General features: G+C 36.5%; 2 protein-coding genes across 2 annotated transcripts; both read left to right on the plus strand.

Annotated features, from left to right (window-relative positions):
- Window positions 1-82: 82 nt before the first annotated feature.
- Window positions 83-3,063, plus strand: LOC100500267 (uncharacterized). The gene is made up of 4 exons (NM_001248650.2): window positions 83-377; window positions 616-718; window positions 2,096-2,257; window positions 2,624-3,063. Exons 1-4 carry the CDS (start codon window positions 109-111, stop codon window positions 2,798-2,800), a joined length of 711 nt encoding a protein of 236 aa, NP_001235579.1. The 5' UTR covers window positions 83-108; the 3' UTR covers window positions 2,801-3,063.
- A 2,045-nt stretch (window positions 3,064-5,108) lies between these two features.
- On the plus strand, window positions 5,109-8,327 carry LOC100787034 (probable 26S proteasome non-ATPase regulatory subunit 3). Its single transcript, XM_003523274.5, has 8 exons — window positions 5,109-5,329; window positions 5,443-5,633; window positions 6,022-6,159; window positions 6,236-6,372; window positions 6,470-6,524; window positions 6,817-6,927; window positions 7,164-7,403; window positions 7,659-8,327. The coding sequence occupies exons 1-8, from the start codon at window positions 5,251-5,253 to the stop codon at window positions 8,169-8,171; spliced, it is 1,464 nt and encodes a 487-aa protein (XP_003523322.1). The 5' UTR covers window positions 5,109-5,250; the 3' UTR covers window positions 8,172-8,327.
- The last annotated feature ends 3,527 nt before the right edge of the window (window positions 8,328-11,854 follow it).

Genomic DNA, 11,854 nt, shown 5'->3' on the forward strand with positions numbered 1-11,854 from the left:
ATAAACGCGAAGTAACCGGTGGCCCCACTTGGGTGTGGATTAGTACAAATAGTAACAGGGCTTGGTTAAGGTTTGATTCGTCAGTTCATTGACTTGCCCACAGTGAGAATGAAGATGTTGCGAACGACAATACTGCAATTCGCTGCGTTGCAGGTTTTGTTTATTCTGTTGGGTGTTGGTGCCGATTACATACCGCCTTCGAGATTTGATGGCTTCGTCTACGGGAAGGGGAACTTGAATTTGTTGGATACGGTTTTGATAGAAGCGTTTTATGACCCAGTGTGCCCAGATAGCAGGGATTCCTGGCCTCCACTCAAACAAGCTCTTCATCACTACGCTTCTCGGGTTTCGCTCCTTCTTCACCTCCTCCCTCTACCGTTAGTCATACCTAAATCCTTTCTTCTTCTTATTATTATTTTAAGGAACAATATTTGACTTTTTATTTTATGCTATACTCAATTTTTCAGTATTATGTATCATGTTGATTCCTAAAATTCAGCAAACACAGAAACAGTGTGTGGAGTGCACATAATTTGTGTGCTGACCTCAATTGTCATTCCCTGAGTGTGCTGTATTGAATTGAAATTTTGGTTTTCTTTATTCTGGAAATTGCAGTTACCATGACAATGCTTTTGTTACGTCTCGTGCTCTGCACATTGTGAACAATTTGAACGCATCTGCAACGTTCCCCTTGCTGGAGTGGTTCTTCAGGTATCAGGTTTGTATTTACATTTTCGAAATCAATTTGTATCTGATGTGTGCATTGGTTGAAGATGGTATGTATTATTGGCTTAAAGCTTTCGCCACTGTGAATTTGGATGGTTTGAGAAAGGTGTTTTCCATTTTCATCGTGCTTTAAATTTGCTATTCGCAAGGGCCTTTCAAGGTTTATTGAACTTTCAGTTTTTCTCCATTCTTTCCACTCCTTATTGTTGGTTGTACTCTTACACTTTGGTCTTGGGTTTGCTTTTTTTTTAGTCATTTAGTGGACTTTGAACCCACACCTGAACTTGAGTTTGTCTTTTATGGGCGCACACACAGGCTGCACAATATTTATTTATTTTTGTTCCCTGTAGCTATCTTTTCTTTAGAGACACTCCTGTTTGAGACACTTTCAGACACTAAATGTGGACAGCTTCCCTACTTCACAAAGTGAGAGACTTACCCCTTTTGCTAAACCCAACTCCCATTAATCATATATAGCACAATTTATGTATCCAAAATGGATTGTCCCCAGATGATGGAAACTGGCAATCCTTGAGATTTTATTCTCTGGTTTTTATTTTATCCTTGCATAAGATGGACATTCGTTTTCTTCTATTGAATTTTCATTCTCTTTGCTTTCTTTCTGCTTGTTCTGTTTTAAATTTCAAATATAGCCTTAGATATTGATCACATGGTGGTTTAGTGTTAGCTGCTTCTGATTCATGGGGAAATTCTAGTGGGTTCGCACAATGAAAGTTTCGTTGTTGAATAGGCAACATGCCTTAATATAAGCCATACCTGTCATAACGATTTAAGGAAGAGCAACATGGCTACTTGTAAAATCATAGTTATCTGGCTTAAAATTGTTTACATTGATGTCACTATGATTTGTATGTTGTGTTATGCTTAAGACCTATGAAGCACAAGACTCTGACATGGACACCGGACACAAGATAGACACGTACACTTTGACATGACTAATGTCTAAAATATAGGAAACGGGGACACCATAAACACACTCAAAAGAGAGAATCTCTAATAAAATGAAATATGAGAATCATATAACAAAATATTTAAATTGATGATATATCCGTCTTTTTAAACCAACATTCTATGTTTTTTCAAGTGTCTGAGTTGTGTAAAGGTATCCACTTAAGTGTTCAAGCCAACTAAAAGTTATTTTTAAATTGAAAACTTAATCAGAAGTGTCGGAATGTGTCGGTGTTAAAAACATGCCCGACACGGTGACACTTCAAACAAGAGAGGTGTTTGTGCTTCATAGCTTAAGACATTAAATGCATTTGCATCTTAGATGCAATCTTTCTAGATGAAAAGCCGAAAAGTTATTCTAGTTTCTTACTCACTAGATCTGGTGCATACCCTTTAACAGGAGAATTTCTATGGGGCTCAAACACGGAACTTATCTAGGGCTTCTATTATAGAGGAAGTAGTGAAGTCTGCAACACAAGTAGTTGGGAGCTCTTATTATAAAACCATAAAGAATGGCTTCAATGACACAACAACTGATATTCAGACCAGAGTTTCTTTTAAGGTAAGGCAATTTTTTTTTTTATCTTTTAGGTTGCATTCGAATTAATTCCACTTATTTGAAGATATTTGGATTTGAAATTTTGTGTTCAAAAGTCAAAACTAATATTTTAATATCTTGATTCTTTGATTTAAGACTTGAAAAAATGCATAAATATGGCTCACCTTTCAATCAAATACATTTGATGTTAGTATAGCTCACCTTCAACTTATTAGAGGATATTTGGATTTTAAATTATGTATTCAAAGCTAATATTTTCATATCTTAATTCCTGGATTTAAGACTTGAAAAAGCACGTGAATATGGCTCCCACTTCAATCAAATACATCTTTCATGTTAGTTTAATTCCAAGTTTATTTGAAAATGCAGTATGCTGCTTCGAGAGGGGTGTATGGAACGCCATTTTTCTATGTCAATGGATTCTTGTTGCCTGATACTGGAGCTGCTGTTGACTACAAGACTTGGAGAAAGGTCATTGACCCATTGGTTGGTGCTAAGAATAAGAAGAGTATCCAAAATGAAGAGTCCCTTCATTTCTTCTTGTGAAAATTGTCGGTATATAAATAAAGTCCAGTTGCATTAGCACTGTATCAGTGAAGGAATCTGAAGAATGTATCCGCTGACTAATAATGGAATCAAATGTTATAAAACATTCCTTAGTCCATACATATACATATGTGGCATGTATTGGAATATATGATACACTGGGCAATGATGATGTGATATTCCTTGGCCTATGTTTGAATTTTATGAAAGGTGATAGAATGAATATTAAAAATATAATGAAATGTAAAAGATTAAAACCTTTACATTGTTTGTATATCATTGGATAAGGTTTTCTAGGAATTATGTGTTTCTATGTATATTTGGTCGGTTGACAATAACAATATTCTGGGGAAAGCTAATTAATCATCCAAAATAATTTATAATAATAAATTAACAAGAATATGGGGAAATTACAATGAGTGTGACTGGAGGGGGAGTGAATGGGGGAAGAAAAAGGAAACGTGATCAACTGCGATGCTGAGTAATCGCTGACAAGTGATAACGGCGTTGGGTACTCTGTACAAACTCTGAATCACAATTTGATGTCAGTGTACATTTTTGAAGGTAAATTTTGATTATTCTGTTGTTGCAAAAAGGGGCACTGGTTGGGGATTTATTGCAAGAAATCACGAATGTGCAGTTCTGGTGATCCTGTCAAATAACGATCGAAAACTATCTCTTTTGTCGATGAGTCTTTGTACGCGTATTTTTTTTTTTTTTTTTTGTATGTTCCGAATGAGGTAGCCGGAAAGAAATTCCTGCAAAAGACATGCTCAAGTCAGTATTCAGTTGTGAGCCGTAAGTAAGAGTAGAAAAGAATGTATGCAACTGGCTTCTACAACAAGACATACCAAAATGATTTGTGAGCCATCCATAGCAGAGAAGCTCTGGGTTTCTGGTGGGCATTACAAGTGGATGAAGAATTGTGCCTATTTAGAGCTACTTTTGAATCTGATTGCAACAAACTGGTTCAACAGACGCAAAGTAGTTCCCAACATACTGGATGCTTGAGTAGCAGGTTGCAGGTCTTTTCTTTAAATCCATCTCGAATTACTTATTAAGAACTTAAGAACAGTGCTTGTTAAGCATTCAATCATCAGAGACATGTACTTAATATTAAGTATTGGCTTCTTATTTAAGTACCCGCCAAAGAATTTTTTTTTTAAGTTAAATAATTGTTGTGAAGTCATTTGTGAAATTTAAAATTAATATCGATTTTTTTTTTCAAGTTGAGATTGTGATTGTTCTTAACTGTATGGACAATACAATAAAATATTTGTTGGTGAATTCAACGAATAATATAATGATACAAATGCAATTTTTGTTTTTGTTGAGCTGTTCAAAGGAGCTCACGTGTTATAAAAATATATACTCACAAAAGAATAATAATTATCCATTTAAAATTATTGTCATCAAGTCAATTAAACTGACTAGAGGCCAGAGAAAATAACTACTTGTTTTACTTTTTTCAAATTATTCAATGAAAAATACTGTAAAAAGTATCAAATGAAAAGTAAAAGTCTTCAATTAAAATATTTTATTTAAAACAGAATATTAATATTTATCTTTTAAAATATTTAATAAAATACACTAAATGTTTTTTTCATCAATTAAGCTACAAGTTCCAAAATATAATTTTTGAGAGAATACATTTGGCTTAGTAGCTTGATTTTTTTGGAGAGTTGTTAATGGTCCCAACACATTATTATTGTCACCACTCTCATATAATCATGTTTTTGTTATAGTGCAAGGGTCCCAACAAAATTAAAAAATAGAATCATCATTTCATTTTGGATTTTGTACATGAAAACACATTTTATATTTTGTTCGCAATCCCTGCATTACAACAAAAATGAGACTTCAGTTAAAATCCAAAATGAAATCATGATTTCATTTCAAATTTTGTTGTAGAATCATGTTTTTGTTGTACATTTATTTCGACTTAAAAAAATAACAAAAATGTAATTCCGTCTACAAAATTTAGAACGAAATCATAATTCTGTTTTGAATGTTGTACACAGAATCATGTTTTTGTCATGTTTTTTTTTTTTTACTTAAAAAAATATAACAAAAGCATAATTCCGCATACAAAATCTAAAACATAATCATGATTCTATTTCAAATTTTGCACGCAGAATTAAGTTTCCGTTGTGAATTTGTTGGGGGTGCAGGGAAGTGAAAGGAAAGAGAGAAAGTGTGGTGGGTATGAAAAGAGGGGTACAATGATCTTTTTCGTGAAACATGGCTCGTGGCTTGACTTGGCCCATCCATCTAAGGCCCATTTTACGTTTACAAGTTTTCTTAACATGAGAAGTGAGGTGACCATAGAGGACATGTGCCAGCTGTTCGACCATATTGGTTTCACTTTGGTCTTCTTCACCCTGTTAGGGTTTGCATCAGATTCCCCCAATTCTTGTTTGATTTTGCGCTTTCACTAGTTTTTCTTCGACATGACTCAAGATCTCGAGATGAGGGATCGCTCAACGCCTTCCAACTCTGTTTCTTTGCCTGCTCCATCTACTTTGCAGCGTAAGCATATAGCATCTTTCTCTAATCACTCCCACTGCCGATTTCGCAATTTCACAAAACCATTCCAACATTTTGCCCTTTATTTTTTTTTGCTTTGGGATTTGGACTCGCAGATTTGAAGGAGATAGCGTCTCTTATCGAGACCGGTTCGTACTCGAAGGAAGTTCGTAGAATTGCTCGCGCTGTTCGCCTTACAATTGCGTTGAGGCGGAAATTGACAGCATCCGCTATCTCTTCTTTTCTCGACCTTGTTCTCACTCCAGGCTCTGAAGTTCACGCCAAATTGTCTGCGTATCTTCCCAAGGTGCACTTCTGTGTTAGATTCAGGGGTTGTTCCTGTTGAATAGGGCTTTAGATTCTTTTTTATTACACTAATTTGAATTATGAAGTGGACGAAGGTGGGTAGTCGTCTATGGTTCATTTAATTTGAAATCTAAATTACGAGGTAGATGAATGAATATCGGTAAATTGGTGATCCCTCTAAGAATTACTTCTGTTGATTTCGTTGCTCATGTGGAAAGTTCGTATTATTTTACTTCTGTTTATAGACTTAATAGTGGGAACTGGATGAGGGTCAATGAGCGCATTATTTTGGTGCTCTCTCTGGCTTTGGGAAATGTTAAGATATTTCCTTCCTATGTTTTTATTGCGTGATGGTGTTTCAACTCATAATTTTGTCACTGATTGTGTAGGAGGATGATCATGAGATGGAAGTGGACGCCGCAACATCTGCTATTCAAACCCCAGCCAAACACTTGTTGCCTGAGCTAGAAATCTACTGTTACCTGCTTGTACTACTTTTTCTGATTGATCAGAAAAAATACAATGAGGTCAGTTCCCCTTTTTTGACTTTGCAAACTGATAAGTGACAACTGACTATAAGCTAATGTTTCTTTTACTTTTTAGGCCAAAGCTTGTTCCTCGGCTAGCATTGTTTGGCTTAAGAACACAAACAGGAGAACTGTTGATGTTATTGCATCCAGACTGTATTTTTACTATTCGTATAGCTATGAGCTTACAGGAGATCTTGCTGAAATTCGGGGGTGAGTTAGGTGCTAATCTTTGTAATGCTTGAAAAAAAGGAGGTTTAAGACTAAATTATATTTAAGTAATTTTAAATTTTTGGAATTTTGTTTTCAGCAACCTCCTTGCATTGCACCGATTTGCGACTCTCCGCCATGATGAGCTGGGACAGGTTTGTTTCAAACGTACTTGAGCCCTTTTATATAAGGGCTTATGATCTTTGTTAGAATTGAGCACATGTTAAAACCAAGGACATATTTGATAGCTTTTATAGATTCTCAATTAATTCACATGACTGGTTTGTAAGTAATTAAAGCTTTTTGATTTATCTTAAATTTTCTATTGTATTCATTATTCAATCACGAGCATACAATAAATATTCTCTGAATATAGACTGATCTGTCACACAATTCATGCAAATTATTTATTTTTTAACTTATCTGTTGACTGTTGATTCAATGCAGGAAACACTTCTTAATTTGTTACTTCGAAACTACCTTCACTACAACCTATATGATCAGGCTGAGAAGTTGAGGTCCAAGGCTCCTCGATTTGAAGCACATTCAAACCAGCAGGTATAGTAGTTCTTTTATCCTGAGCACCTAAGCTTTGATTTTATTTTTTTTTACTTTGGTAAACAATCTCTACCTTTTATTCCAGTGCTAAGAGATGTTGTGTTAAATCCTTTGTGAATGTCCTCAACTATTGTATTGTTGATGTTTATCTAGTCTCATTTATTGTTGCTCAGACTCTATTTTGATTCATTTTCCCTTTACTTTTTCTTGTCCTCATTTGTTGCATTTCTTTTCAGTTTTGTCGTTATCTCTTCTACCTTGGGAAAATTCGGACAATTCAGCTGGAGTATACAGATGCAAAAGAGTCTCTCCTGCAGGCCGCCCGGAAAGCTCCTGTTGCTGCAAGGGGTTTTCGAATTCAATGTAACAAGTGGGCTGTGATAGTGCGTTTACTGTTGGGAGAAATACCTGAGCGGACTGTCTTCATGCAGAAAGGAATGGAGAAAGCTTTAAGGCCTTACTTTGAGCTTACAAATGTAAATCCATGTTATTATCCTAAGTTTATCATGATAACGTCATTCTAAGCTGGTTCCTGATATCATTATGCTTAGTCCTGTCTCCCTCTCTCTCTTAATCATGACACGTGAACTTTCCTGTTTTGGTTCAACTATAAATTCATTCCATCTTACATATTTGTGAACACTCTCTTTGTATCCCAATAATTAATAATTTCATATCCATGATAATGTTATTTCTGGTTCCTAAACACTCTTATGTTGTGGAAATTTCAGGCTGTGCGGATTGGAGACTTGGAACTGTTTAGGAATATTGCAGACAAGTTTGCCACTACCTTTAATGCAGACAGAACCCATAATTTGATTGTTCGTTTGCGGCATAATGTCATCAGGACTGGTTTACGCAACATCAGCATCTCCTATTCTCGCATCTCTCTAGCTGATGTTGCTAAAAAACTGAGGCTGAACTCTGCAAATCCTGTTGCAGATGCTGAGAGCATTGTATCAAAGGCTATTCGTGATGGTGCAATTGATGCTACATTGGATCATGCCAATGGTTGGATGGTGTCCAAAGAAACTGGAGATATTTACTCCACAAATGAGCCACAGTCAGCCTTCAATTCTCGGATTGCTTTCTGTCTTAACATGCACAATGAGGCGGTTCGAGCTCTTCGTTTTCCACCAAACACACACAAAGAGAAGGAAAGTGCTGAAAAGAGAAGAGAGAGACAACAGCAAGAGCAAGAGCTGGCTAAGCATATTGCAGAGGAGGATGACGATGATTTTTGATAATTGTCTTATTTCACCCTATGAATTGCTATGAGGATACCTTCGTTTCCAACCTTTGCTCATCTTTTCCTTTTGAAGAATTTCCATTATTATTTCCTTTTCAAAAGGTGAATTTTTCATTTTCTAAGTGGAAGATCTCTGAAAGTCAGTTTAACATATCGAAAGATTTACTATTTATTTCCATCCATGATGACTGCTATGGTTTGTTCCTTGTTTGGAGAATTATGTTGTAGGACCTGAAGAAAAAAATCAATTATTTAGGACCAAGCGAATTCTCTTCAGAAGTTTTATTATTAAAAACTATTATCCTGAGATTGTGTTTGGATGGGATAATTTAATTAGGGAATGTATTTTTTATAGGGAATTAATTTTTTTTATTAAAAATAAATGATTGGATATTTTAGTAAAAGAAATTCAAAATTTTAGATTTTAAACGTGATTTTAATTAGTTGAAAGAATATAATTTTAAATTTTATCTTTAAGGAAGTGAATTTGGAAATTTTGTACTCTTTGAATTTTCTCTCTCTAGTTAGTCTTCTCTCTTTGGAAAATGTGAGAACACAAGAAAACGAGCTTATGTCGTAGGAACAAGTGAAGATTCAAAGAAGACCTTCGGATTAGTCCATCAGAGACGACGGCGAAAGGACGATGTTGTCCTGGAAGTAGCAATCGAGAATAGGAGCTTGCGAGGGAGTTTGGAGTATGAGGAGGGAGGCATTGATGTCGTAGAGGCAAAGATTCTAATTTAGAGTCAAATTCAATGAATTGCGAAACCAAAGAGAGGGAGAGAGAGAGAGAAAAGAGTTGTTAGAGTGAGATTGCTGCTTACGGAGTCCCAAGAAGAAATGAGAAGGTTGTTGGAGTGGGGTGCGAAACGGGTTCGAGAAATGGCGTCTCCAAATTCCTTCTCCAACTCCAATTCCAACCAATCTCCCTTCATTTTTTGTTTGCACTTGAAATCGAAGCGGCCATTGGAGCAAACAGTAATAGAATGAATACCTTTGAAGCAAATAGTAATAGAATGTTTGGATAGCAATCACTGGAGCGGGGTCTTGTAGCACTGCCAGAGCCATTGCGTCTCTTTAATTTTGGCGGCGGCGGAGACAAAGAGGCCAATAAATATGGTGACGGAGACGATGGACATCGAGAGACTTAGGGGAGAGAGGAGAATTTAGGTTTGACTTGTTGATTTTGGTTTGAAATCTAGAGACTTAGGGGAGAGAGGAGAATTTAGGTTTGACTTGTTGGTTTTGGTTTGAAATCTGGGGCTTTGATTTGGTGGTAATTCTGATTGTTGAAGAGAGAGATTCTATCCAAACACAGAATTTTAAAAATAAAAGAATTTAATTTTAAGCATTTGAAATTCTCAGAATTTAAAATTTTTGACTCATCCAAACACACTATGAAGGATTTATTGAATTATAGCTTCACAATCTATTTTTCTATCAAGAACGATTCATTTTCTTGGTGCCCTGAGATGAAATCCTTCCTTATGCATTTAGATGGAGATTCTTTTTGAAGACCATCTCTTGCAGCGTGATTTAGTTCGTTTACCATGAGGTTTTATGTAAACATATTATTGGGCTCTTGTTAAAACATGGGAAAATGCAACAAAGGAGAAATGTAGTTATAACTTTTTGGTGTTACAATAGAGGTCTAAAACCTTGTGCGGAAGAGCGGGAGGGTAGACTAAAGGTAATATGGTTTAGGTAACAATTGTTTAAAGAGCTGAGCTAAAGCAGCAGTCGCTATAGGGCTCTGGACCAGAGTCTTGTTTTATATTGTGAACACGTTACTAAATGTAAGATAATTTAGGCCGTGTCTTTTCCATTGATCTGATAGTCTTTTATATGCACAATACAATTATGTGGTTATGATTCTAATAATCATTGGTTATGATTCTAATAATCATTGTAGTTAATACTATTATGTGGTTATGATTCTAATAATCATTGGTTATGATTCTAATAATCATTGTAGTTAATACTAATAATAATGTTTCTATATTTACATATCTAATACACCCCCGTAGTCGAAACTGGAGGTGAACGAATGTTGAGACTATCACGAAAGTCATCAAAGAGTTGCAACGGAAGTCCCTTTGTGAAGATGTCAGCAATCTGAAAACGCGAGGGAATGTGAAGAACGCGTACTTGACCGCAAGCAACCTTCTCACGCACGAAATGTATATCCATTTCAATATGTTTGGTGCGTTGATGTTGAACAGGATTGTCGGAAAGATAAACTGCGCTGATGTTGTCACAATATACTAGAGTAGCTTTTGTGACAGGACAACATAGTTCCAAGAGTAAGTTGCGTAACCAACATGATTCAGACACAACATTAGCGACACCTCTGTATTCGGCTTCAGCACTTGAACGAGACAAGGTATGTTGGCGTTTTGCGGACCATGAGATCAAGTTGTCACCGAGATAAACGCAGTAGCCGGAGGTAGATCTTCTTGTGTCTGGACAACCGGCCCAATCTGCGTCTGTGTAAGAAATGAGCTTGTCGATGGATGAAGGGTACAGATGGAGGCCGAAATCTATGGTACCATTAATGTATCGAATAATGCGTTTCAAGGCAGACATGTGTTGAGTTTTTGGATCATGCATAAATAAACACACCTGCTGAACTGCATATGAGATGTCCGGTCGAGTGAACGTCAAGTATTGCAATGCTCCGGCAAGGCTACGATATTCAGTTGGATCATGGTAAGGGTTACCGGATGAACCACTAAGTTTCGCCTTTGTGTCTACTGGTGTGGAGGATGGTTTGCAGGAAGACATACCTGCTCGTTCGATAATGTATTCTGCATATTTCTTTTGAGAAAGAAAAAGGCCTTCGGGATGTCGGGTGACAGAAATACCCAGAAAATAACTTAGAGGCCCCAGATCCTTCATGGAGAATTCAGAACTCAGTTGTGCCATAATAGATTCTCTAAGAGTGTCAGATGATGCAGCAAGAATAATGTCATCCACATACAGAAGAATATAAGCTATGTCATTGCCATGATGATATATAAAAAGAGAGTGGTCTGAAATACTGTGAGAGAAACCCATTGTAGCTACATAATCAGTGAAGCGCTGGTACCAGGCGCGAGGTGCTTGTTTGAGACCATATAGAGATTTCTTCAATAAACAGACATGATCAGGAAATTGAGAATTACGAAATCCAGGAGGTTGATGCATGTATACTGTTTCATGAAGGTTCCCATGCAAGAAAGCATTTTTAACATCTAATTGATGAAGACACCATGATTTTGATAATGCAACACTTAGAACCGTTCGAATGGTAGCCGGTTTGACCACCGGGCTGAATGTGTCACCACAATCAACACCCGTTTGTTGATTTGCACCATTACCTACAAGGCGAGCTTTGTATCTTTCAAAGGATCCGTCAGATTTCTTTTTATGCCTGAAAATCCACAAACTCCGAATAACATTAGCATTAGACGGACGAGGAACTAAGTCCCACGTCTTATTTTCAATAAGAGCATCATATTCGTCTTTCATGGCCATTTTCCAATTTTGATCATTTAATGCATCAATGGGATTTGTAGGTAGAGGGGATATGGAGGTTGAGGTTGATGTATGGAGATTGAAGAGTTTGCGAGGTTTGACAATACCGTGTTGGGCTCTGGTTGTCATTTGAGGGGAGAGGGGCGGTTTTTGTTGTGAAGG

The sequence above is a fragment of the Glycine max genome, chromosome 4 (genome assembly GCF_000004515.6).
Source record: "Glycine max cultivar Williams 82 chromosome 4, Glycine_max_v4.0, whole genome shotgun sequence".
NCBI classification, from domain to species: Eukaryota; Viridiplantae; Streptophyta; class Magnoliopsida; order Fabales; family Fabaceae; genus Glycine; species Glycine max.